The sequence below is a fragment of the Barbatula barbatula genome (assembly GCF_947034865.1).
Source record: "Barbatula barbatula genome assembly, chromosome: 6".
Lineage (NCBI taxonomy): Eukaryota > Metazoa > Chordata > Actinopteri > Cypriniformes > Nemacheilidae > Barbatula > Barbatula barbatula.
Window position 1 is genome coordinate 1,029,711 of NC_136765.1, and position 25,457 is coordinate 1,055,167.

At 52.3% G+C, this 25,457-nt stretch overlaps 1 protein-coding gene across 1 annotated transcript in view; it reads right to left on the minus strand.

The window, feature by feature from the left end:
* Positions 1 to 25,457, minus strand: part of ttll5 (tubulin tyrosine ligase-like family, member 5) — a 65,653-nt gene that overhangs the window by 1,684 nt on the left and 38,512 nt on the right. Inside the window, exons 29-30 of the mRNA XM_079458983.1 lie at positions 23,239 to 23,422; positions 16,859 to 17,067 (exon numbers count right to left, since the gene is read on the minus strand). Of these exons, the coding sequence (XP_079315109.1) occupies positions 16,867 to 17,067; positions 23,239 to 23,422 (385 nt within the window). The 3' untranslated portion in view covers positions 16,859 to 16,866. The remainder of the gene's footprint in view (positions 1 to 16,858; positions 17,068 to 23,238; positions 23,423 to 25,457) is intronic.

Genomic DNA, 25,457 nt, shown 5'->3' on the forward strand with positions numbered 1-25,457 from the left:
CAAGAGAGTGAGTGAGAGACAGCAAGTGTGCGATTGCAAGACAGCAAGTGCCAGAGCGAGTGTGCGAGAGAGTGAGTGTGCGAGAGAGTGAGTGTGCGAGAGCGAGTGTGCGAGTGTGCCAGAGCGAGTGTGCGAGTGAATGTGCGTGCGAGAGAGCGAGTGCGAGACAGTAAGTGTGCGAGTGCGAGACAGCAAGTGCCCAGAGCGATTGTGCGAGAGAGCGAGTGTGCCAGAGCGAGTGTGCGAGTGAATGTTCGTGCGAGAGAGCGAGTGCGAGACAGTAAGTGTGCGAGTGCGAGACAGCAAGTGCCAGAGCGATTGTGCGAGAGAGCGAGTGTGCCAGAGCGAGTGTGCGAGTGAATGTGCGTGCGAGAGAGCGAGTGCGAGACAGTAAGTGTGCGAGTGCGAGACAGCAAGTGCCAGAGCGATTGTGCGAGAGAGCGAGTGCCAGAGAATTTAAATCTAGATTAAAAACGCATCTTTTCAGCCAAGCATTCACTTAATGCAAATATGCTAAATAGGCCACCAGGAGATGCTGACATTAGATATTATTTACTAGAATAATTTGATTTATTATATAAAACACCATGTAGTGTGTTTTACCCTTTCTTGGGTTTTTCATTTTCCCCTGTAAAGCTGCTTTGGAACAATGCAAATTGTGAAAGGCGCTATATAAATAAAATTGAATTGAATTGAAGAGAGCGAGTGCGAGAGAGCGAGTGAGAGAGAGCGAGTGCGAGGAGAGCGAGTGTTGCGAGCGAGCGAGTGTGCGAGAGAGCGAGTGCCAGAGAGCGAGTGCCAGAGAGCGAGTGCGAGAGAGCGAGTGCGAGAGAGCGAGTGTGCGAGAGAGCGAGTGTGCGAGAGAGCGAGTGCCAGAGAGCGAGTGCCAGAGAGCGAGTGCGAGTGCGAGAGAGCGAGTGTGCGAGAGCGAGTGTGAGAGAGCGAGTGAGAGAGAGCGAGTGAGAGAGAGCGAGTGCGATAGAGCGAGTGCCAGAGAGCGAGTGAGAGAGAGCGAGTGAGAGAGAGCGAGTGAGAGAGAGCGAGTGAGAGAGAGCGAGTGAGAGAGAGCGAGTGCGATAGAGCGAGTGCCAGGGAGCGAGTGAGAGAGAGCGAGTGAGAGAGAGTGAGTGCGAGAGAGCGAGTGCGAGAGAGCGAGTGAGAGAGAGTGAGTGCGAGAGAGCGAGTGCGAGAGAGCGAGTGTGCGAGCGAGCGAGTGTGCGACGAGAGCGAGTGCCAGAGAGCGAGTGTGCGAGAGAGCGAGTGCCAGAGAGCGAGTGCGAGTGCGAGAGAGCGAGTGTGCGAGAGCGAGTGTGAGAGAGAGCGAGTGTGCGAGAGCGAGTGTGAGAGAGAGCGAGTGCCAGAGAGAGCGAGTGCGAGAGAGCGAGTGAGAGAGAGCGAGTGAGAGAGAGCGAGTGTGCGAGCGAGCGAGTGTGCGAGAGAGCGAGTGCCAGAGAGCGAGTGCGAGAGAGCGAGTGAGAGAGAGCGAGTGCCAGAGAGCGAGTGCGAGAGAGCGAGTGAGAGAGAGCGAGTGCGAGAGAGCAAATGAGAGAGAGCGAGTGAGAGAGAGCGAGTGAGAGAGAGCGAGTGAGAGAGAGCGAGTGAGAGAGAGCGAGTGCCAGAGAGCGAGTGCGAGAGAGCGAGTGAGAGAGAGCGAGTGCCAGAGAGCGAGTGCGAGAGAGCGAGTGAGAGAGAGCAAGTGAGAGAGAGCGAGTGTGCGAGAAAGCGAGTGCGAGAGAGCGAGTGAGAGAGAGCGAGTGCCAGAGAGCGAGTGAGAGAGAGCGAGTGAGAGAGAGCGAGTGTGCGAGAGAGCGAGTGCCAGAGAGCGAGTGCCAGAGAGCGAGTGCCAGAGAGCGAGTGCCAGAGAGCGAGTGCCAGAGAGCGAGTGCGGAGAGAGCGAGTGTGCGAGAGCGAGTGTGAGAGAGAGCGAGTGTGCGAGAGCGAGTGTGAGAGAGAGCGAGTGCCAGAGAGCGAGTGCGAGAGAGCGAGTGCGATAGAGCGAGTGCCAGAGAGCGAGTGAGAGAGAGCGAGTGAGAGAGAGCGAGTGAGAGAGAGCGAGTGAGAGAGAGCGAGTGAGAGAGAGCGAGTGCGATAGAGCGAGTGCCAGGGGAGCGAGTGAGAGAGAGCGAGAGAGAGAGCGAGTGCGAGAGAGCGAGTGCGAGAGAGCGAGTGAGAGAGAGTGAGTGCGAGAGAGCGAGTGCGAGAGAACGAGTGCGAGAGAGCGAGTGCGAGAGAGCGAGTGAGAGAGAGCGAGTGTGAGAGAGCAAATGAGAGAGAGCGAGTGAGAGAGAGCGAGTGAGAGAGAGCGAGTGTGCGAGAAAGCGAGTGCGAGAGAGCGAGTGAGAGAGAGCGAGTGCCAGAGAGCGAGTGAGAGAGAGCGATGTGTGCGAGAAAGCGAGTGCGAGAGAGCGAGTGAGAGAGAGTGAGTGCGAGAGAGCGAGTGCGAGAGAACGAGTGAGAGAGAGCGAGTGCGAGAGAACGAGTGCGAGAGAGCGAGTGAGAGAGAGCGAGTGAGAGAGAGCGAGTGAGAGAGAGCGAGTGCGAGAGAGCGAGTGCGAGAGAGCGAGTGCGAGAGAGCGAGTGCGAGAGAGCGAGTGCGAGAGAACGAGTGCGAGAGAGCGAGTGAGAGAGAGCGAGTGAGAGAGAGCGAGTGCGAGAGAGCGAGTGCGAGAGAGCGAGTGCGAGAGAACGAGTGCGAGAGAGCGAGTGAGAGAGAGCGAGTGAGAGAGAGCGAGTGAGAGAGAGCGAGTGCGAGAGAGCGAGTGCGAGAGAGTGAGTGTGCGAGAGAGTGAGTGTGCGAGAGCGAGTGTGCGAGTGTGCCAGAGCGAGTGTGCGAGTGCGAGACAGCAAGTGCCAGAGCGATTGTGCGAGAGAGCGAGTGTGCGAGTGTGCCAGAGCGAGTGTGCGAGTGAATGTGCGTGCGAGAGAGCGAGTGCGAGAGAGCGAGTGCGAGAGAGCGAGTGCGAGAGAGCGAGTGCGAGAGAACGAGTGCGAGAGAGCGAGTGAGAGAGAGCGAGTGAGAGAGAGCGAGTGCGAGAGAGCGAGTGCGAGAGAGCGAGTGCGAGAGAACGAGTGCGAGAGAGCGAGTGAGAGAGAGCGAGTGCGAGAGAACGAGTGCGAGCGAGCGAGTGAGAGAGAGCGAGTGAGAGAGAGCGAGTGAGAGAGAGCGAGTGCGAGAGAGCGAGTGCGAGAGAGTGAGTGTGCGAGAGAGTGAGTGTGCGAGAGCGAGTGTGCGAGTGTGCCAGAGCGAGTGTGCGAGTGCGAGACAGCAAGTGCCAGAGCGATTGTGCGAGAGAGCGAGTGTGCCAGAGCGAGTGTGCGAGTGAATGTGCGTGCGAGAGAGCGAGTGCGAGACAGTAAGTGTGCGAGTGCGAGACAGCAAGTGCCAGAGCGATTGTGCGAGAGAGCGAGTGTGCCAGAGCGAGTGTGCGAGTGAATGTGCGTGCGAGAGAGCGAGTGCGAGACAGTAAGTGTGCGAGTGCGAGACAGCAAGTGCCAGAGCGATTGTGCGAGAGAGCGAGTGTGCCAGAGCGAGTGTGCGAGTGAATGTGCGTGCGAGAGAGCGAGTGCGAGACAGTAAGTGTGCGAGTGCGAGACAGCAAGTGCCAGAGCGATTGTGCGAGAGAGCGAGTGCCAGAGAATTTAAATCTAGATTAAAAACGCATCTTTTCAGCCAAGCATTCACTTAATGCAAATATGCTAAATAGGCCACCAGGAAATGCTGACATTAGATATAATTTACTAGAATAATTTGATTTATTATATAAAACACCATGTAGTGTGTTTTACCCTTTCTTGGGTTTTTCATTTTTCCCCTGTAAAGCTGCTTTGGAACAATGCAAATTGTGAAAGGCGCTATATAAATAAAATTGAATTGAATTGAAGAGAGCGAGTGAGAGAGAGCGAGTGTGCGAGCGAGCGAGTGCGAGAGAGCGAGTGTGCGAGCGAGCGAGTGTGCGAGAGCGAGTGTGAGAGAGAGCGAGTGCCAGAGAGCGAGTGTGCGAGAGAGCGAGTGCCAGAGAGCGAGTGCCAGAGAGCGAGTGCGAGAGAGCGAGTGCGAGAGAGCGAGTGTGCGAGCGAGCGAGTGTGCGAGAGAGCGAGTGCCAGAGAGCGAGTGCCAGAGAGCGAGTGCGAGTGCGAGAGAGCGAGTGTGCGAGAGCGAGTGTGAGAGAGCGAGTGAGAGAGAGCGAGTGAGAGCGAGTGCGATAGAGCGAGTGCCAGAGAGCGAGTGAGAGAGAGCGAGTGAGAGAGAGCGAGTGAGAGAGAGCGAGTGAGAGAGAGCGAGTGAGAGAGAGCGAGTGCGATAGAGCGAGTGCCAGGGAGCGAGTGAGAGAGAGCGAGTGAGAGAGAGTGAGTGCGAGAGAGCGAGTGCGAGAGAGCGAGTGAGAGAGAGTGAGTGCGAGAGAGCGAGTGCGAGAGAGCGAGTGTGCGAGCGAGCGAGTGTGCGAGAGAGCGAGTGCCAGAGAGCGAGTGTGCGAGAGAGCGAGTGCCAGAGAGCGAGTGCGAGTGCGAGAGAGCGAGTGTGCGAGAGCGAGTGTGAGAGAGAGCGAGTGTGCGAGAGCGAGTGTGAGAGAGAGCGAGTGCCAGAGAGAGCGAGTGCGAGAGAGCGAGTGAGAGAGAGCGAGTGAGAGAGAGCGAGTGTGCGAGCGAGCGAGTGTGCGAGAGAGCGAGTGCCAGAGAGCGAGTGCCAGAGAGCGAGTGCCAGAGAGCGAGTGCGAGAGAGCGAGTGAGAGAGAGCGAGTGCCAGAGAGCGAGTGCGAGAGAGCGAGTGAGAGAGAGCGAGTGCGAGAGAGCAAATGAGAGAGAGCGAGTGAGAGAGAGCGAGTGAGAGAGAGCGAGTGAGAGAGAGCGAGTGAGAGAGAGCGAGTGCCAGAGAGCGAGTGCGAGAGAGCGAGTGAGAGAGAGCGAGTGCCAGAGAGCGAGTGCGAGAGAGCGAGTGAGAGAGAGCAAGTGAGAGAGAGCGAGTGTGCGAGAAAGCGAGTGCGAGAGAGCGAGTGAGAGAGAGCGAGTGCCAGAGAGCGAGTGAGAGAGAGCGAGTGAGAGAGAGCGAGTGTGCGAGAGAGCGAGTGCCAGAGAGCGAGTGCCAGAGAGCGAGTGCCAGAGAGCGAGTGCGAGAGAGCGAGTGTGCGAGAGCGAGTGTGAGAGAGAGCGAGTGTGCGAGAGCGAGTGTGAGAGAGAGCGAGTGCCAGAGAGCGAGTGCGAGAGAGCGAGTGCGATAGAGCGAGTGCCAGAGAGCGAGTGAGAGAGAGCGAGTGAGAGAGAGCGAGTGAGAGAGAGCGAGTGAGAGAGAGCGAGTGAGAGAGAGCGAGTGCGATAGAGCGAGTGCCAGGGAGCGAGTGAGAGAGAGCGAGAGAGAGAGCGAGTGCGAGAGAGCGAGTGCGAGAGAGCGAGTGAGAGAGAGTGAGTGCGAGAGAGCGAGTGCGAGAGAACGAGTGCGAGAGAGCGAGTGCGAGAGAGCGAGTGAGAGAGAGCGAGTGTGAGAGAGCAAATGAGAGAGAGCGAGTGAGAGAGAGCGAGTGAGAGAGAGCGAGTGTGCGAGAAAGCGAGTGCGAGAGAGCGAGTGAGAGAGAGCGAGTGCCAGAGAGCGAGTGAGAGAGAGCGAGTGTGCGAGAAAGCGAGTGCGAGAGAGCGAGTGAGAGAGAGTGAGTGCGAGAGAGCGAGTGAGAGAGAGCGAGTGCGAGAGAGAGCGAGTGTGCGAGAGCGAGTGTGAGAGAGAGCGAGTGCCAGAGAGAGCGAGTGCGAGAGAGCGAGTGAGAGAGAGTGAGTGAGAGCGAGTGAGAGAGAGCGAGTGTGAGAGAGAGCGAGTGTGAGAGAGAGCGAGTGCCAGAGAGAGCGAGTGCGAGAGAGCGAGTGAGAGAGAGTGAGTGAGAGAGAGCGAGTGAGAGAGAGCGAGTGTGAGAGAGAGCGAGTGCGAGAGAGCGAGTGAGAGAGAGTGAGTGCGAGAGAGCGAGTGAGAGAGAGCGAGTGTGAGAGAGAGCGAGTGTGCGAGAGCGAGTGTGAGAGAGAGCGAGTGCCAGAGAGAGCGAGTGCGAGAGAGCGAGTGAGAGAGAGTGAGTGAGAGAGAGCGAGTGCGAGAGAGCGAGTGTGCGAGAGAGCGAGTGCCAGAGAGCGAGTGCGAGAGAGCGAGTGAGAGAGAGCGAGTGCCAGAGAGCGAGTGCGAGAGAGCGAGTGAGAGAGAGCGAGTGCGAGAGAGCAAATGAGAGAGAGCGAGTGAGAGAGAGCGAGTGAGAGAGAGCGAGTGAGAGAGAGCGAGTGAGAGAGAGCGAGTGCCAGAGAGCGAGTGCGAGAGAGCGAGTGAGAGAGAGCGAGTGCCAGAGAGCGAGTGCGAGAGAGCGAGTGAGAGAGAGCAAGTGAGAGAGAGCGAGTGTGCGAGAAAGCGAGTGAGAGAGAGCGAGTGCCAGAGAGCGAGTGAGAGAGAGCGAGTGAGAGAGAGCGAGTGTGCGAGAGAGCGAGTGCCAGAGAGCGAGTGCCAGAGAGCGAGTGCCAGAGAGCGAGTGCCAGAGAGCGAGTGCCAGAGAGCGAGTGCGAGAGAGCGAGTGTGCGAGAGCGAGTGTGAGAGAGAGCGAGTGTGCGAGAGCGAGTGTGAGAGAGAGCGAGTGCCAGAGAGCGAGTGCGAGAGAGCGAGTGCGATAGAGCGAGTGCCAGAGAGCGAGTGAGAGAGAGCGAGTGAGAGAGAGCGAGTGAGAGAGAGCGAGTGAGAGAGAGCGAGTGAGAGAGAGCGAGTGCGATAGAGCGAGTGCCAGGGAGCGAGTGAGAGAGAGCGAGAGAGAGAGCGAGTGCGAGAGAGCGAGTGCGAGAGAGCGAGTGAGAGAGAGTGAGTGCGAGAGAGCGAGTGCGAGAGAACGAGTGCGAGAGAGCGAGTGCGAGAGAGCGAGTGAGAGAGAGCGAGTGTGAGAGAGCAAATGAGAGAGAGCGAGTGAGAGAGAGCGAGTGAGAGAGAGCGAGTGTGCGAGAAAGCGAGTGCGAGAGAGCGAGTGAGAGAGAGCGAGTGCCAGAGAGCGAGTGAGAGAGAGCGAGTGTGCGAGAAAGCGAGTGCGAGAGAGCGAGTGAGAGAGAGTGAGTGCGAGAGAGCGAGTGCGAGAGAACGAGTGAGAGAGAGCGAGTGCGAGAGAACGAGTGCGAGAGAACGAGTGCGAGAGAACGAGTGAGAGAGAGCGAGTGAGAGAGAGCGAGTGAGAGAGAGCGAGTGAGAGAGAGCGAGTGAGAGAGAGCGAGTGCGAGAGAACGAGTGCGAGAGAGCGAGTGCGAGAGAACGAGTGAGAGAGAGCGAGTGAGAGAGAGCGAGTGAGAGAGAGCGAGTGCGAGAGAGCGAGTGCGAGAGAGCGAGTGCGAGAGAGCGAGTGCGAGAGAGCGAGTGCGAGAGAACGAGTGCGAGAGAGCGAGTGAGAGAGAGCGAGTGAGAGAGAGCGAGTGCGAGAGAGCGAGTGCGAGAGAGCGAGTGCGAGAGAACGAGTGCGAGAGAGCGAGTGAGAGAGAGCGAGTGCGAGAGAACGAGTGCGAGCGAGCGAGTGAGAGAGAGCGAGTGAGAGAGAGCGAGTGAGAGAGAGCGAGTGCGAGAGAGCGAGTGCGAGAGAGTGAGTGTGCGAGAGAGTGAGTGTGCGAGAGCGAGTGTGCGAGTGTGCCAGAGCGAGTGTGCGAGTGCGAGACAGCAAGTGCCAGAGCGATTGTGCGAGAGAGCGAGTGTGCCAGAGCGAGTGTGCGAGTGAATGTGCGTGCGAGAGAGCGAGTGCGAGACAGTAAGTGTGCGAGTGCGAGACAGCAAGTGCCAGAGCGATTGTGCGAGAGAGCGAGTGTGCCAGAGCGAGTGTGCGAGTGAATGTGCGTGCGAGAGAGCGAGTGCGAGACAGTAAGTGTGCGAGTGCGAGACAGCAAGTGCCAGAGCGATTGTGCGAGAGAGCGAGTGTGCCAGAGCGAGTGTGCGAGTGAATGTGCGTGCGAGAGAGCGAGTGCGAGACAGTAAGTGTGCGAGTGCGAGACAGCAAGTGCCAGAGCGATTGTGCGAGAGAGCGAGTGCCAGAGAATTTAAATCTAGATTAAAAACGCATCTTTTCAGCCAAGCATTCACTTAATGCAAATATGCTAAATAGGCCACCAGGAGATGCTGACATTAGATATAATTTACTAGAATAATTTGATTTATTATATAAAACACCATGTAGTGTGTTTTACCCTTTCTTGGGTTTTTCATTTTTCCCCTGTAAAGCTGCTTTGGAACAATGCAAATTGTGAAAGGCGCTATATAAATAAAATTGAATTGAATTGAAGAGAGCGAGTGAGAGAGAGCGAGTGCGAGAGAGCGAGTGTGCGAGCGAGCGAGTGTGCGAGCGAGCGAGTGTGCGAGAGAGCGAGTGCCAGAGAGCGAGTGCCAGAGAGCGAGTGCGAGAGAGCGAGTGTGCGAGCGAGCGAGTGTGCGAGAGAGCGAGTGCCAGAGAGCGAGTGCCAGAGAGCGAGTGCGAGTGCGAGAGAGCGAGTGTGCGAGAGCGAGTGTGAGAGAGCGAGTGAGAGAGAGCGAGTGAGAGCGAGTGCGATAGAGCGAGTGCCAGAGAGCGAGTGAGAGAGAGCGAGTGAGAGAGAGCGAGTGAGAGAGAGCGAGTGAGAGAGAGCGAGTGAGAGAGAGCGAGTGCGATAGAGCGAGTGCCAGGGAGCGAGTGAGAGAGAGCGAGTGAGAGAGAGTGAGTGCGAGAGAGCGAGTGCGAGAGAGCGAGTGAGAGAGAGTGAGTGCGAGAGAGCGAGTGCGAGAGAGCGAGTGTGCGAGCGAGCGAGTGTGCGAGAGAGCGAGTGCCAGAGAGCGAGTGTGCGAGAGAGCGAGTGCCAGAGAGCGAGTGCGAGTGCGAGTGCGAGAGAGCGAGTGTGCGAGAGCGAGTGTGAGAGAGAGCGAGTGCCAGAGAGAGCGAGTGCGAGAGAGCGAGTGAGAGAGAGCGAGTGAGAGAGAGCAAGTGTGCGAGCGAGCGAGTGTGCGAGAGAGCGAGTGCCAGAGAGCGAGTGCCAGAGAGCGAGTGCCAGAGAGCGAGTGCGAGAGAGCGAGTGAGAGAGAGCGAGTGCCAGAGAGCGAGTGCCAGAGAGCGAGTGCGAGAGAGCGAGTGCGAGAGAGCAAATGAGAGAGAGCGAGTGAGAGAGAGCGAGTGAGAGAGAGCGAGTGAGAGAGAGCGAGTGAGAGAGAGCGAGTGCCAGAGAGCGAGTGCGAGAGAGCGAGTGAGAGAGAGCGAGTGCCAGAGAGCGAGTGCGAGAGAGCGAGTGAGAGAGAGCAAGTGAGAGAGAGCGAGTGTGCGAGAAAGCGAGTGCGAGAGAGCGAGTGAGAGAGAGCGAGTGCCAGAGAGCGAGTGAGAGAGAGCGAGTGAGAGAGAGCGAGTGTGCGAGAGAGCGAGTGCCAGAGAGCGAGTGCCAGAGAGCGAGTGCCAGAGAGCGAGTGCGAGAGAGCGAGTGTGCGAGAGCGAGTGTGAGAGAGAGCGAGTGTGCGAGAGCGAGTGTGAGAGAGAGCGAGTGCCAGAGAGCGAGTGCGAGAGAGCGAGTGCGATAGAGCGAGTGCCAGAGAGCGAGTGAGAGAGAGCGAGTGAGAGAGAGCGAGTGAGAGAGAGCGAGTGAGAGAGAGCGAGTGAGAGAGAGCGAGTGCGATAGAGCGAGTGCCAGGGAGCGAGTGAGAGAGAGCGAGAGAGAGAGCGAGTGCGAGAGAGCGAGTGCGAGAGAGCGAGTGAGAGAGAGTGAGTGCGAGAGAGCGAGTGCGAGAGAACGAGTGCGAGAGAGCGAGTGCGAGAGAGCGAGTGAGAGAGAGCGAGTGTGAGAGAGCAAATGAGAGAGAGCGAGTGAGAGAGAGCGAGTGAGAGAGAGCGAGTGTGCGAGAAAGCGAGTGCGAGAGAGCGAGTGAGAGAGAGCGAGTGCCAGAGAGCGAGTGAGAGAGAGCGAGTGTGCGAGAAAGCGAGTGCGAGAGAGCGAGTGAGAGAGAGTGAGTGCGAGAGAGCGAGTGAGAGAGAGCGAGTGCGAGAGAGAGCGAGTGTGCGAGAGCGAGTGTGAGAGAGAGCGAGTGCCAGAGAGAGCGAGTGCGAGAGAGCGAGTGAGAGAGAGTGAGTGAGAGCGAGTGAGAGAGAGCGAGTGTGAGAGAGAGCGAGTGTGAGAGAGAGCGAGTGCCAGAGAGAGCGAGTGCGAGAGAGCGAGTGAGAGAGAGTGAGTGAGAGAGAGCGAGTGAGAGAGAGCGAGTGTGAGAGAGAGCGAGTGCGAGAGAGCGAGTGAGAGAGAGTGAGTGCGAGAGAGCGAGTGAGAGAGAGCGAGTGTGAGAGAGAGCGAGTGTGCGAGAGCGAGTGTGAGAGAGAGCGAGTGCCAGAGAGAGCGAGTGCGAGAGAGCGAGTGAGAGAGAGTGAGTGAGAGAGAGCGAGTGCGAGAGAGCGAGTGTGCGAGCGAGCGAGTGTGCGAGAGAGCGAGTGCCAGAGAGCGAGTGCCAGAGAGCGAGTGCCAGAGAGCGAGTGCGAGTGCGAGAGAGCGAGTGTGCGAGAGAGCGAGTGCCAGAGAGCGAGTGCCAGAGAGCGAGTGCCAGAGAGCGAGTGCGAGTGCGAGAGAGCGAGTGTGCGAGAGCGAGTGTGAGAGAGAGCGAGTGTGCGAGAGCGAGAGAGAGCGAGTGCCAGAGAGCGAGTGTGAGAGAGCGAGTGCGATAGAGCGAGTGCCAGAGAGTGAGTGAGAGAGAGCGAGTGAGAGAGAGCGAGTGAGAGAGAGCGAGTGAGAGAGAGCGAGTGAGAGAGAGCGAGTGCGATAGAGCGAGTGTGCGAGAAAGCGAGTGCGAGAGAGCGAGTGAGAGAGAGCGAGTGAGAGAGAGCGAGTGCCAGAGAGCGAGTGAGAGAGAGTGAGTGTGCGAGAAAGCGAGTGCGAGAGAGCGAGTGAGAGAGAGCTAGTGCGAGAGAGCGAGTGAGAGAGAGCGAGTGCGAGAGAGCGAGTGCGAGAGAGCGAGTGCGAGAGAACGAGTGCGAGAGAGCGAGTGAGAGAGAGCGAGTGAGAGAGAGCGAGGGCGAGAGAGCGAGTGCGAGAGAACGAGTGCGAGAGAGCGAGTGAGAGAGAGCGAGTGCGAGAGAACGAGTGAGAGAGAGCGAGTGAGAGAGAGCGAGTGAGAGAGAGCGAGTGCGAGAGAGCGAGTGCGAGAGAGCGAGTGCGAGAGAACGAGTGCGAGAGAGCGAGTGCGAGAGAACGAGTGCGAGAGAGCGAGTGAGAGAGAGCGAGTGCGAGAGAGCGAGTGCGAGAGAACGAGTGCGAGAGAGCGAGTGAGAGAGAGCGAGTGCGAGAGAACGAGTGCGAGAGAGCGAGTGAGAGAGAGCGAGTGAGAGAGAGCGAGTGCGAGAGAGCGAGTGCGAGAGAGCGAGTGCGAGAGAGTGAGTGTGCGAGAGAGTGAGTGTGCGAGAGCGAGTGTGCGAGTGTGCCAGAGCGAGTGTGCGAGTGCGAGACAGCAAGTGCCAGAGCGATTGTGCGAGAGAGCGAGTGTGCGAGTGTGCCAGAGCGAGTGTGCGAGTGAATGTGCGTGCGAGAGAGCGAGTGCGAGACAGTAAGTGTGCGAGTGCGAGACAGCAAGTGCCAGAGCGATTGTGCGAGAGAGCGAGTGCCAGAGAATTTAAATCTAGATTAAAAACGCATCTTTTCAGCCAAGCATTCACTTAATGCAAATATGCTAAATAGGCCACCAGGAAATGCTGACATTAGATATAATTTACTAGAATAATTTGATTTATTATATAAAACACCATGTAGTGTGTTTTACCCTTTCTTGGGTTTTTCATTTTTCCCCTGTAAAGCTGCTTTGGAACAATGCAAATTGTGAAAGGCGCTATATAAATAAAATTGAATTGAATTGAAGAGAGCGAGTGAGAGAGAGCGAGTGAGAGAGAGTGAGTGAGAGAGAGCGAGTGCGAGAGAGCGAGTGTGCGAGCGAGCGAGTGTGCGAGAGAGCGAGTGCCAGAGAGCGAGTGCCAGAGAGCGAGTGCCAGAGAGCGAGTGCGAGTGCGAGAGAGCGAGTGTGCGAGAGCGAGTGTGAGAGAGAGCGAGTGTGCGAGAGCGAGTGTGAGAGAGAGCGAGTGCCAGAGAGCGAGTGTGAGAGAGCGAGTGCGATAGAGCGAGTGCCAGAGAGCGAGTGAGAGAGAGCGAGTGAGAGAGAGCGAGTGAGAGAGAGCGAGTGAGAGAGAGCGAGTGAGAGAGAGCGAGTGCGATAGAGCGAGTGCCAGGGAGCGAGTGAGAGAGAGCGAGTGAGAGAGAGCGAGAGCGAGTGCGAGAGAGCGAGTGAGAGAGAGTGAGTGCGAGAGAGCGAGTGCGAGAGAACGAGTGCGAGAGAGCGAGTGCGAGAGAGCAAGTGAGAGAGAGCGAGTGAGAGAGAGCGAGTGAGAGAGAGCGAGTGTGCGAGAAAGCGAGTGCGAGAGAGCGAGTGAGAGAGAGCGAGTGCCAGAGAGAGAGCGAGTGTGCGAGAAAGCGAGTGCGAGAGAGCGAGTGAGAGAGAGTGAGTGAGAGAGAGCGAGTGCGAGAGAACGAGTGCGAGAGAGCGAGTGAGAGAGAGCGAGTGCGAGAGAGCGAGTGAGAGAGAGCGAGTGCGAGAGAGCGAGTGAGAGAGAGCTAGTGCGAGAGAGCGAGTGAGAGAGAGCGAGTGAGAGAGAGCGAGTGCGAGAGAGCGAGTGCGAGAGAACGAGTGCGAGAGAGCGAGTGAGAGAGAGTGAGTGCGAGAGAGCGAGTGCGAGAGAACGAGTGCGAGAGAGCGAGTGCGAGAGAGCGAGTGAGAGAGAGCGAGTGCGAGAGAGCGAGTGAGAGAGAGCGAGTGCGAGAGAGCAAATGAGAGAGAGCGAGGGGGAGAGAGCGAGTGAGAGAGAGCGAGTGCGAGAGAACGAGTGAGAGAGAGTGAGTGCGAGAGAACGAGTGCGAGAGAGCGAGTGAGAGAGAGTGAGTGCGAGAGAGCGAGTGCGAGAGAACGAGTGCGAGAGAGCGAGTGCGAGAGAGCGAGTGAGAGAGAGCGAGTGCGAGAGAGCAAATGAGAGAGAGCGAGTGAGAGAGAGCGAGTGAGAGAGAGCGAGTGTGAGACAGCAAGTGCCAGAGTGAGTGTGCGAGAGTGAGCGAGTGAGAGAGAGCGAGTGCGAGAGAGCGAGTGAGAGAGAGCGAGTGTGAGACAGCAAGTGCCAGAGTGAGTGTGCGAGAGTGAGCGAGTGAGAGAGAGCGAGTGCGAGAGAGCGAGTGTGAGACAGCAAGTGCAGCAAGTGTGAGACAGCGAGTGAGAGAGAGCGAGTGCGAGAGAGCGAGTGCGAGACAGCAAGTGCCAGAGTGAGTGTGCGAGAGTGAGCGAGTGAGAGAGAGCGAGTGTGAGACAGCAAGTGCAGCAAGTGTGAGACAGTGAGTGAGAGAGAGCGAGTGAGAGAGAGCGAGTGTGAGACAGCAAGTGCCAGAGTGAGTGTGTGAGAGTGAGTGTGCGAGAGTGAGCGAGTGAGAGAGAGCGAGTGCGAGAGAGCGAGTGTGAGACAGCAAGTGCAGCAAGTGTGAGACAGTGAGTGATAGAGAGCGAGTGCGATAGAGCGAGTGCGAGAGAGCGAGTGTGCGAGAGCGAGTGTGAGAGAGAGCGAGTGCCAGAGAGCGAGTGCCGGAGAGCGAGTGTGAGACAGCAAGTGCAGCAAGTGTGAGACAGTGAGTGAGAGAGAGCGAGTGAGAGAGAGCGAGTGTGAGACAGCAAGTGCCAGAGTGAGTGTGTGAGAGTGAGCGAGTGAGAGAGAGCGAGTGCGAGAGAGCGAGTGTGAGACAGCAAGTGCAGCAAGTGTGAGACAGTGAGTGAGAGAGAGCGAGTGTGCGAGAGCGAGTGTGAGAGAGAGCGAGTGCCAGAGAGCGAGTGCCGGAGAGCGAGTGTGAGAGAGCGAGTGCGAGAGAGCAATGAGAGAGAGCGAGTGCGAGAGAGCAAATGAGAGAGAGCGAGTGCGAGTGCGAGAGAGCGAGTGTGAGAGAGAGCGAGTGCGAGAGAGCAATGAGAGAGAGCGAGTGTGCGAGAGAGCGAGTGTGAGAGAGAGCAAGTGTGCGAGTGTGAGAGAGTGAGCGAGTGAGAGAGAGCGAGTGAGAGAGAGCGAGTGCGAGAGAGCGAGTGAGAGAGAGCGAGTGAGAGAGAGCGAGTGAGAGAGAGCGAGTGTGCGAGAGCGCGAGTGCCAGAGAGCGAGTGAGAGAGAGCGAGTGTGAGAGAGCGAGTGCGAGAGAGCAATGAGAGAGAGCGAGTGCGAGAGAGCAAATGAGAGAGAGCGAGTGCGAGTGCGAGAGAGCGAGTGTGAGAGAGAGCGAGTGCGAGAGAGCAATGAGAGAGAGCGAGTGCGAGAGAGCAAATGAGAGAGAGCGAGTGCGAGTGCGAGAGAGCGAGTGTGAGAGAGAGCGAGTGCGAGAGAGCAATGAGAGAGAGCGAGTGTGCGAGAGAGCGAGTGTGAGAGAGAGCAAGTGTGCGAGTGTGAGAGAGTGAGCGAGTGAGAGAGAGCGAGTGAGAGAGAGCGAGTGCGAGAGAGCGAGTGAGAGAGAGCGAGTGAGAGAGAGCGAGTGAGAGAGAGCGAGTGTGCGAGAGCGCGAGTGCCAGAGAGCGAGTGAGAGAGAGCGAGTGAGAGAGAGCGAGTGCGAGAGAGCAATGAGAGAGAGCGAGTGCGAGTGTGAGATAGCGAGTGTGCGAGAGAGCGAGTGTGAGAGAGAGCAAGTGTGCGAGTGTGAGAAAGCGGGTGCGTGAGGGCGAGAGAGCTGTTCTGGAATTCCTCACAGAGAGAGTAAACATGACACAGACCGGAGCAAACACTGCAGACCCCCGTCACCCACCCACTCCTCTAAACTCACTTTAGCTCCTCCACTGACTAGACCCTCTGTAGTGAGATGCTGTTGTGTGAGTGGATTGTACAGTATATCTATCATCTGATGTTGTTCATGTTCTTTAACACAGCACTGGTGTGAGCAGTTGTAAAAACAATATTTAAATGAATGAGAAAACACATCAGGATCATCTCAAGAAAATAAATCAAAGAGTGTATATCATGAAGCACAGTGGACTGCATTGAGGTCATGTGTTTCCTCCTCTGTGATCACACAGAATGTGCTCTTCAGTTTTAAAGGGATACTCAATGAATCACGTAATGAATTACTCATCCTAAAGTTGTTCCAAATCTGTAAAAGTTTCTTAGTTATGTTCAAAACAAAAGAAGATATTTGGAAGAATGTTAGCAAGTGAGATTTCTGGGACCCCATTGACTCCCACAGTAGGAAAAATGAAGATGGTAGTCAAAGGTGCCCCAGTACTGATGGCTTTCCTACATTCTATCAAATATATCAACATGTGTTCAACAGAACTTAATCATCTTTCATCATGAAGGGACAGTTGAACTACATTCATTTGAAGTGTAAGATCAGTGGATCTCATTGTAAGACCCCTTTGTGTAGTGTGCATCACTTTGCAGCCCCCCAAATAAAGACTAATAATCTTAACATTTTAATTTAACCAAAAACTAATTCTGTTACTCAAGGCTGGAACTTTAATTCCTTTGGTTTGTGGGCATATTCTTCAGATGTTTGATTGCATAAAATGTATGATTCATTTCTATATTTCATAAAATGCCTGTGGATCCATCTTGAGGCCCCAGTTTGAGAAGCACCGGTGTAGAGGGATCGTGGATCTCTATGGGAGTGTTAAAGGAATGCCTCCTGCAGGATTGGGAACCCACTCCACTACCCAAGTAGTTGCACAGACGCACAAATAAAAGTCATTATTTCAGGAACTTCAAGAGTCCCTCACATTCCTGTGCGCTCACGAGAGTAGACAGCTTCCAGAGGAATGGATGAAAGCGCTCGCGCGTCTCTCTCTACTGATCATACGCGAGCTGCACAGATTCAAGTCAGACTTAAAGTCTGCTTATACATGATCGGCCTTTGAAGTGTAGACGCGCGGTGAAAGCTCCAGCGAGAGTGAAACCTCAGCGCTGGTCAGAGGATGGAAGGGTTGTGTTTCTAATGTTATCCAACTACACACGAAAACATCAAACACATATGATAGATACATATAAATATAGAAATCCTTTTTTTAGTAACATTGGCATGTATTTTGTATTATACATATTCAACATGAATCATTCAATGTTATTATTTGTTATTTATTAAGTAAAGGTTTGTTTTGTTAAACAATCATTTTCTAATAATTCATATATAGTATATATTTTAAAATATAATTTTCAACTTTATTTTAAACCACTTTTTATTTGAATCTAATCTAATCATGTATGTGCATGTATTCCCAATTAATGCTTGTTATTTATGTGGTCACTTATTTGATTTATTTGGAGTTCATCTCTGGACCCCTGTTTGAAAGCTGAAGAGCAGTGAAACAGAAACACCCTCAGGGCACACGGTTCATTGTTATTCTGTAGGATCCTGTGTGTAGTGTGTTGTTTTTGTTGTGTAATTGTGTCAGTAAACATGATGCGATGCGGCAGCGTGGGAAACAGTGAAAACGCTCTGCTGGACCTTCAGCATCTCAGCGCAAAACAAAAATCAGCTTTCCACCACACACATAAACACCACCCGACCGCCAACCGCACTGTTTACTTAACACACAAACTCTGTGTGTGCTCGTGTGTGTGTGTGTGTGCACAGATGATTCAAATAAATACTAACAGAATTAATGTCCTTCAACACAAGCGTTACTAATGCAAACCATTGAACCTAAATACTGTCAGTACACTCCAACAAATCTAAACCTTCCAGAAGACTTTTATTATGTGCTGGAATTCACAGGACGATCACACCGCACACAGTTTTTACATTATTACACATTGACTACCTTCAATAATGTACAGCGTTCAACTCAACAAACTGACGTTACAAAGTCGTGCCCGTCAAACTGATTGTGAAAAGAAACTTGATTTCTTACTTGTGTAGACATTGGGCGGTCCTGCACGCGCGTGCGTCTCCGGGTGCGCCGCTGGGCGGTTTGGGGGTGAGTGCGGGCATCCCAGGACTCCATCTGCGTCTGATCGTCTGGTCGGCACGAGGAGCGTCCGTTGGGCTCACGGGAGCGTGAGATGGATCTGAAGGCGCAGGTACGAGGGTGTGTGCGGTCAGAACGGCCTGAGACACAAACACAGGTGAATAAACTACAGACCACCATGAAAACACATTAAACACGTCCAAGTGTGTGACAGTTTGTGTTTGAATCGATTTCATTCCACCAGCTTAATGTGAAACTCAACCACCAGTCAATGATCTGTCGGTGGATTCCCACAGAAAGTGTAAACACTGAGACCACATTGCTTTCTTTGTCCGAGTGGACGACCTCAGGGTGGGACCATCATTGTGTCCAACCGATGCCAGATGTGTAGAAACTCTGGAAAACATTAAGCGTTCCGTTTGATGACGCGAGCGCCGCAGATCCTATTTTATCACTAATATCATCTTCATAACCTCAAGTGAGAGTGCGTGCTCGCAGAGCCACTGTAAACGCTGGAATCTGCTAAAAGTTTGTTACTTTTCTTGTGTATTTATTTTTGGAAATGGCGCGTCGAGAAGGACTGCGCGTTCAGCAGAAAATTCCACCGGAGAAGACGTAGAACAAAACGCTCCGGCTGAAGAAATGACCTTATCTCAGGCTTTATTAAAAGCAGCAGCGTTTTTCCTCGCAGTCATTCGGGGTCGAACTTCAGTTCATTCACTAAACGACACGACTTATCATAACAGCCCATGAATACTTTGTAATCGGACATACCAGAAGGCAGGAATTCTGCACATTTCATTCTTGTTTAGACAAGTTTTCATCCGAACGAGCGCTTGGACCGGGTAAACATATTTTCCATCCTGACATGCCATTTAATGGCTACTAGAGTTGTGTGATCGGAGGGGGAACAGGAAGGCTAAGCATTCTTTCCATGCATCTCTTCTGCCGTGTGGCGGCTGGCGTTTGATGAATGACTGGACCCCGCTCACTGCTTCGAGCTCCTGCACCGCGGGCCAAGAAAGGGCACCTTTCTAATTCTGCCAGGTGGCCGTCGGCCAAGATGGTGGAGGAGCCGAGGAGTCTGCGCCCAGTACAGAGCACAATGGCCCAATAACACGCTCCAATCGTCTGTTTTCACGCAGACCTCTCGCTCCTTTAACAGTCAGCCCTGTAACTCAATGAGCACAGAACTCCCCTTAAATCATATAAACCGCCTCCCGAAAGAGACACATGTGGGATTCAACATCTACCTCAGACGTGAAAATCAGCACAGCTTAAGTCTTTGAAGACAAAGAACAGTTGTGTTATAATCTTGCTCAGCATGATTTGGTTCACACAGCTCCAGTTATGTTGTCATTAAATAAAAACCTTGTTTATTTATACTGTTAAGCAGTTACTATGTACTATCATTTCTCTACTGCATCCAGTTCAGCTTCTATGTTAACTTCACCTGTTTAACTTTGTGATGAAATGAAAACGTTTGAGAGCAACAGGTTTCCACAGAACTTTAAAATAAAGTCAAATGATTCAGGTTGGGACTGAAAGGCTGACTCACGCCAAGAGTCCACCCAACAAACATTCATCTGCTTATTTATTTCACAGTTGAATCCCGCATGAGATTCAGACACACATCTGCTCAGTATGGTAGTGTAAAACCCTCTGGAGACCCTCTGGACCGATTGCTTCAGAGTAACAGGGAGGACATCTCAGGCCAGAAACGTTTGTGGGGGTGGCAATCATTTTCCCACAATCCCCTGCAAAAAACACTTTCAAACTCAAGCCAAGAAAAACAAAAATCCCCAATTGCATTAATTAGAGATGAACGCAAGCATGGTGCAGTGACATCAGCATACACACATTGCAACACTGTTATGAATTTAGTGCATTCAGTCATGCTGAGTGAATTACAGGCTGTTTACAGCATCTGTGATGTCAGTGTGATACGCACATGTGATGTCAATCACACTTCATACAGAATAACTCCATAAGGCATCATGACGAGAGTCACAGAGGAAGGGGAATGGTTCTTTCACGTTTAACCAATGCAAAGAGACACACTGTTTGTGAAACTACTTTCATCTGATGTAGTAAAATATCAGAAATTAAACCGATCATTCAAGAACAGGGCTAACAGTGGATACAAGAACAAATGTTCTGAACAGCAGAACACATTCACACATCATCTTATGATGATACGATCTTAATTGATTCAAGTGAAACAGGCTCTCTTCACTGATGTGTTTGAAAACGATGATGATGTTATGTGTTCGGTGATGACGCTGTTATCGGGGCTGTTATCGGGGATGTGTTCGGTGATGACGCTGTTATCTGGGATGTGTTCGGTGATGACGCTGTTATCGGGGATGTGTTCAGTGACGACGCTGTTATCTGGGATGTGTTCAGTGACGACGCTGTTATCTGGGATGTGTTCAGTGACGACGCTGTTATCGGGGATGTGTTCAGTGATGACGCTGTTATCTGGGATGTGTTTGGTGATGACGCTGTTATCTGGGATGTGTTTGGTGATGACGCTGTTATCTGGGATGTGTTCAGTGATGACGCTGTTATCTGGGATGTGTTTGGTGATGACGCTGTTATCTGGGATGTGTTCGGTGATGACGCTGTTATCTGGGATGTGTTCGGTGATGACGCTGTTATCTGGGATGTGTTCAGTGACGACGCTGTTATCTGGGATGTGTTCAGTGATGACGCTGTTATCTGGGATGTGTTCGGTGATGACGCTGTTATCGGGGCTGTTATCTGGGATGTGTTCGGTGATGACGCTGTTATCTGGGATGTGTTTGGTGATGACGCTGTTATCTGGGATGTGTTCAGTGATGACGCTGTTATCTGGGATGTGTTCAGTGACGACGCTGTTATCTGGGATGTGTTCGGTGATGACGCTGTTATCGGGGCTGTTATCTGGGATGTGTTCGGTGATGACGCTGTTATCGGGGATGTGTTCGGTGATGACGCTGTTATCTGGGATGTGTTCAGTGATGACGCTGTTATCGGGGCTGTTATCTGGGATGTGTTCAGTGACGACGCTGTTATCGGGGCTGTTATCTGGGATGTGTTCAGTGACGACGCTGTTATCGGGGATGTGTTCGGTGATGACGCTGTTATCTGGGATGTGTTCAGTGATGACGCTGTTATCTGGGATGTGTTCAGTGACGACGCTGTTATCTGGGATGTGTTTGGTGATGACGCTGTTATCGGGGCTGTTATCTGGGATGTGTTCGGTGATGACGCTGTTATCGGGGATGTGTTCGGTGATGACGCTGTTATCGGGGATGTGTTCAGTGATGACGCTGTTATCTGGGATGTGTTCGGTGATGACGCTGTTATCGGGATGTGTTCAGTGACGACGCTGTTATCGGGGATATGTTCAGTGACGACGCTGTTATCTGGGATGTGTTCGGTGATGACGCTGTTATCTGGGATGTGTTCAGTGATGACGCTGTTATCGGGGATGTGTTCGGTGACGACGCTGTTATCTGGGATGTGTTCAGTGATGACGCTGTTATCGGGGATGTGTTCAGTGAGACGCTGTTATCTGGGATGTGTTCGGTGATGACGCTGTTATCGGGGATGTGTTCGGTGATGACGCTGTTATCTGGGATGTGTTCAGTGACGACGCTGTTATCTGGGATGTGTTCGGTGATGACGCTGTTATCGGGGATGTGTTCGGTGATGACGCTGTTATCTGGGATGTGTTCAGTGACGACGCTGTTATCGGGGATGTGTTCAGTGAGACGCTGTTATCTGGGATGTGTTCGGTGATGACGCTGTTATCTGGGATGTGTTCAGTGATGACGCTGTTATCGGGGATGTGTTCGGTGATGACGCTGTTATCTGGGATGTGTTCGGTGACGACGCTGTTATCGGGGATGTGTTCAGTGACGACGCTGTTATCTGGGATGTGTTCGGTGATGACGCTGTTATCGGGGATGTGTTCGGTGACGACGCTGTTATCGGGGATGTGTTCGGTGACGACGCTGTTATCTGGGATGTGTTCAGTGATGACGCTGTTATCGGGGATGTGTTCGGTGATGACGCTGTTATCTGGGATGTGTTCAGTGATGACGCTGTTATCGGGGATGTGTTCGGTGATGACGCTGTTATCTGGGATGTGTTCAGTGATGACGCTGTTATCTGGGATGTGTTCGGTGATGACGCTGTTATCGGGGATGTGTTCAGTGACGACGCTGTTATCTGGGATGTGTTCAGTGACGACGCTGTTATCGGGGATGTGTTCAGTGATGACGCTGTTATCGGGGATGTGTTCGGTGATGACGCTGTTATCTGGGATGTGTTCGGTGATGACGCTGTTATCTGGGATGTGTTCAGTGACGACGCTGTTATCGGGGATGTGTTCAGTGACGACGCTGTTATCTGGGATGTGTTCGGTGACGACGCTGTTATCTGGGATGTGTTCGGTGACGACGCTGTTATCTGGGATGTGTTCGGTGACGACGCTGTTATCTGGGATGTGTTCGGTGACGACGCTGTTATCGGGGATGTGTTCAGTGACGACGCTGTTATCTGGGATGTGTTCGGTGATGACGCTGTTATCGGGGATGTGTTCGGTGATGACGCTGTTATCGGGGATGTGTTCGGTGACGACGCTGTTATCGGGGATGTGTTCGGTGATGACGCTGTTATCTGGGATGTGTTCAGTGACGACGCTGTTATCTGGGATGTGTTCGGTGATGACGCTGTTATCGGGGATGTGTTCAGTGACGACGCTGTTATCTGGGATGTGTTCAGTGACGACGCTGTTATCGGGGATGTGTTCAGTGACGACGCTGTTATCGGGGATGTGTTCAGTGATGACGCTGTTATCGGGGATGTGTTCGGTGATGACGCTGTTATCTGGGATGTGTTCGGTGATGACGCTGTTATCTGGGATGTGTTCAGTGATGACGCTGTTATCGGGGATGTGTTCGGTGATGACGCTGTTATCTGGGATGTGTTTGGTGACGACGCTGTTATCGGGGATGTGTTCAGTGACGACGCTGTTATCTGGGATGTGTTCGGTGACGACGCTGTTATCTGGGATGTGTTCGGTGACGACGCTGTTATCTGGGATGTGTTCGGTGACGACGCTGTTATCTGGGATGTGTTTGGTGATGACGCTGTTATCGGGGATGTGTTCAGTGATGACGCTGTTATCTGGGATGTGTTCGGTGATGACGCTGTTATCGGGGATGTGTTCAGTGATGACGCTGTTATCGGGGATATGTTCAGTGACGACGCTGTTATCGGGGATGTGTTCAGTGATGACGCTGTTATCTGGGATGTGTTCAGTGACGACGCTGTTATCTGGGATGTGTTTGGTGATGACGCTGTTATCGGGGATGTGTTCAGTGATGACGCTGTTATCTGGGATGTGTTCAGTGACGACGCTGTTATCGGGGATGTGTTCAGTGATGACGCTGTTATCGGGGATGTGTTCGGTGACGACGCTGTTATCGGGGATGTGTTCGGTGACGACGCTGTTATCTGGGATGTGTTCGGTGATGACGCTGTTATCTGGGATGTGTTCGGTGATGACGCTGTTATCTGGGATGTGTTCGGTGATGACGCTGTTATCTGGGATGTGTTCGGTGATGACGCTGTTATCGGGGATGTGTTCAGTGATGACGCTGTTATCTGGGATGTGTTCAGTGATGACGCTGTTATCTGGGATGTGTTCGGTGATGACGCTGTTATCTGGGATGTGTTCAGTGATGACGCTGTTATCTGGGATGTGTTCGGTGATGACGCTGTTATCTGGGATGTGTTCAGTGATGACGCTGTTATCGGGGATGTGTTATGTGATGACGCTGTTATCTGGGATGTGTTTGGTGATGACGCTGTTATCTGGGATGTGTTCAGTGATGACGCTGTTATCTGGGATGTGTTCAGTGATGACGCTGTTATCTGGGATGTGTTCGGTGATGACGCTGTTATCTGGGATGTGTTTGGTGATGACGCTGTTATCGGGGATGTGATCGGTGACGACGCTGTTATCTGGGATGTGTTCAGTGATGACGCTGTTATCTGGGATGTGTTCGGTGGCCTAGTGGTTAGAGAGTTGGGCTTGTGATCAGAAGGTTGCTGGTTCTAATCTCAGTGCCAGCAGCTCATGACTGAAGGGCCCTTGAGCAAGGCACCTTACCCCTGATTGCTCTGCAGTAATGTGACACTGTAAAAAAAACTACTTGTGAGACGCTTTGGACAAAAGCGTCTGCCAAATGAATAAATGTAAATGTAAAAATGTTATCTGTTCAGTGATGACGCTGTGTTCGGGGATGTCATGTTACCTGTTGGCGAGTCCGGCTCTGGTTCAGCAGTTCTCTGGATCTCAGTTTCTGTTGCTGTAGCTGATGGATGGCAAACTGGAGCTGATAGTTGCCGGCAGCCGCCCTATGCTTCTGTTCAACTGACTGAGCACTGATTGCATCTCCATCACACAAACAGTTGGTTTCACATGCATGCATTCTGATGCTACAGAGACAAAAGAATCAACTGTCAACAGGACACACAGTGGACTGTTGCATACTTTATACAATCTCTAGTCTGTTACTACTTAAAAACGTTCAAGCTTACTTGCAACTTGAATCAAAATAATTTCTATAATTTGCCTCTGACAGTAATCTTTGTTATGATATATTTTTTTATGAGCACAGCTTTTGTTCGTAGCTGAACATTAATCCAGCATATAAATATGCACCCTAACGAGGAGTGTATGAGCTTCTAGAATTTCTAAACAATATCCAAGAGAACCTTTATTCACTTTAATAGTGACAAAAACAGACACTGCTTAAACGTTTGTACAAAGCTGCCTGCTACACTACATGTAGAGTCAGTAAAAGCTGTTCTTGTGCAACAGCAGAAGCAAAGACTCATGGGACTGGAGTCATGTGAAAAGATCCATCCACCCATGCACATTCACAACAATTCTCACAATACTTTGTGACCCATGATGACACAATCTCAACACATCTGTAACACAAACCTTCATGTGAGCCTGGAGACAACTTCAGTGAATCAGATCCTTCCCATAATAAACAAACACACACACACAGCATCTAGATTTTCATATGAAATAACAGAATAACACAACACTGCCAGCCATCTACATCGCATGAATGTGCTCTGGAGAATGACGTCAGACTCTGAAGGAGGGATGTCATAATACCCTGCTGGAATGAATGTACTCTGGGACAGAATCATGAGGGTCCCTCGTACAGCCAGCAGTGTCATGGTGAGTTTAAATAAGGGCCCGGGACAAAACGACCAATGTGCCGCATTCGTTCGGAGTGATAATAATACTGATATATTCTGTAATGTTTTACATTTACACTCATTCACTGTGCAGGTGACTTAGTGTTTTTATTCCATCATTTTTAAGGGGATTTTATTTCAAACTAGGCAGAGTTCAGTGTCTCTGTAAAAGTTTATTTTTGTGGTGGTCAGCATCACAAACACATCCGTGATGATCTAAGATGACTCACTGTGTACATTGTGATGCTCAGAGATAACACAGATTCAACTTGACATAAATAGCGCATATACATTACAGTAGGATTTATAATGGTACTGTTAGAAGGCCAGTACTTACTACTGTAAACATTCTGCAGTACTGCCTCACAACACGAAACTGATTTCTTTTCTTTGGGCTTAAGAATAGAATACATGAAGTCACATCGCTGAAAAGCAGGTAGTTACAGAGAGTTGATTTTAGTACACGGTCTGTTTGAAGGAACGGTGAGATTCGTGCTGATGTATGTGGTGTCCAGCTTCATTCATTAACACAACACTGTCAACACACAGAGGAATTTCTCACCCGCTACCCAGAGAACAGATACGTGAACCCAAACCATCCCAATCATTTTAAACAGAATCAAAAGCTTAAAATGATATAAAGATGACTGTATTTCCATTATAAACTCAAGAGTATTGACTTCAGTCTTTTGACCTTTATGAATACAGTTATATAATAATCCCTGCAGCTCAAAGAAACTCACACAAAAATGCCTCCAGTCGGTGTGTAAACATGCACAGAAACAAACTAGACAACGTCATAAAAATGAGAAGCCTTTTTCAATAAACCTTTGAATATACAAGAAGAAACCTGCATTTGAATGTCATGAGGGTGAGAGTTGTGTGTGTGTGAAGTGGTTTTTAGTCGGGCAGTGGGAGAAATCCTGGAATACTACGGTAAGAAGCCAAACTAAAGCAGACAGTAAATTCAGCATTATGATCTCGACGGGACACCATATTCTTCCCCTCCAAAACCTTAATATTCAATAATAATAATGACATTCCACTACCATAGCGAGCCACGACTATTATTATCGTCACTGCTAGCAATAACCCACTGGAAATTAATTTCCATCCATGCCAAGAACAGAGGAAGATCTCGTCCAAATGGAACTAAAATCTGAGGAATATTTGTGAAGAATCATCACGCTCAGTGAGTGAAAAACACACCTGACAGCTTCAACTTCAAACATCACGACTTCTCTTTGAACAGCGT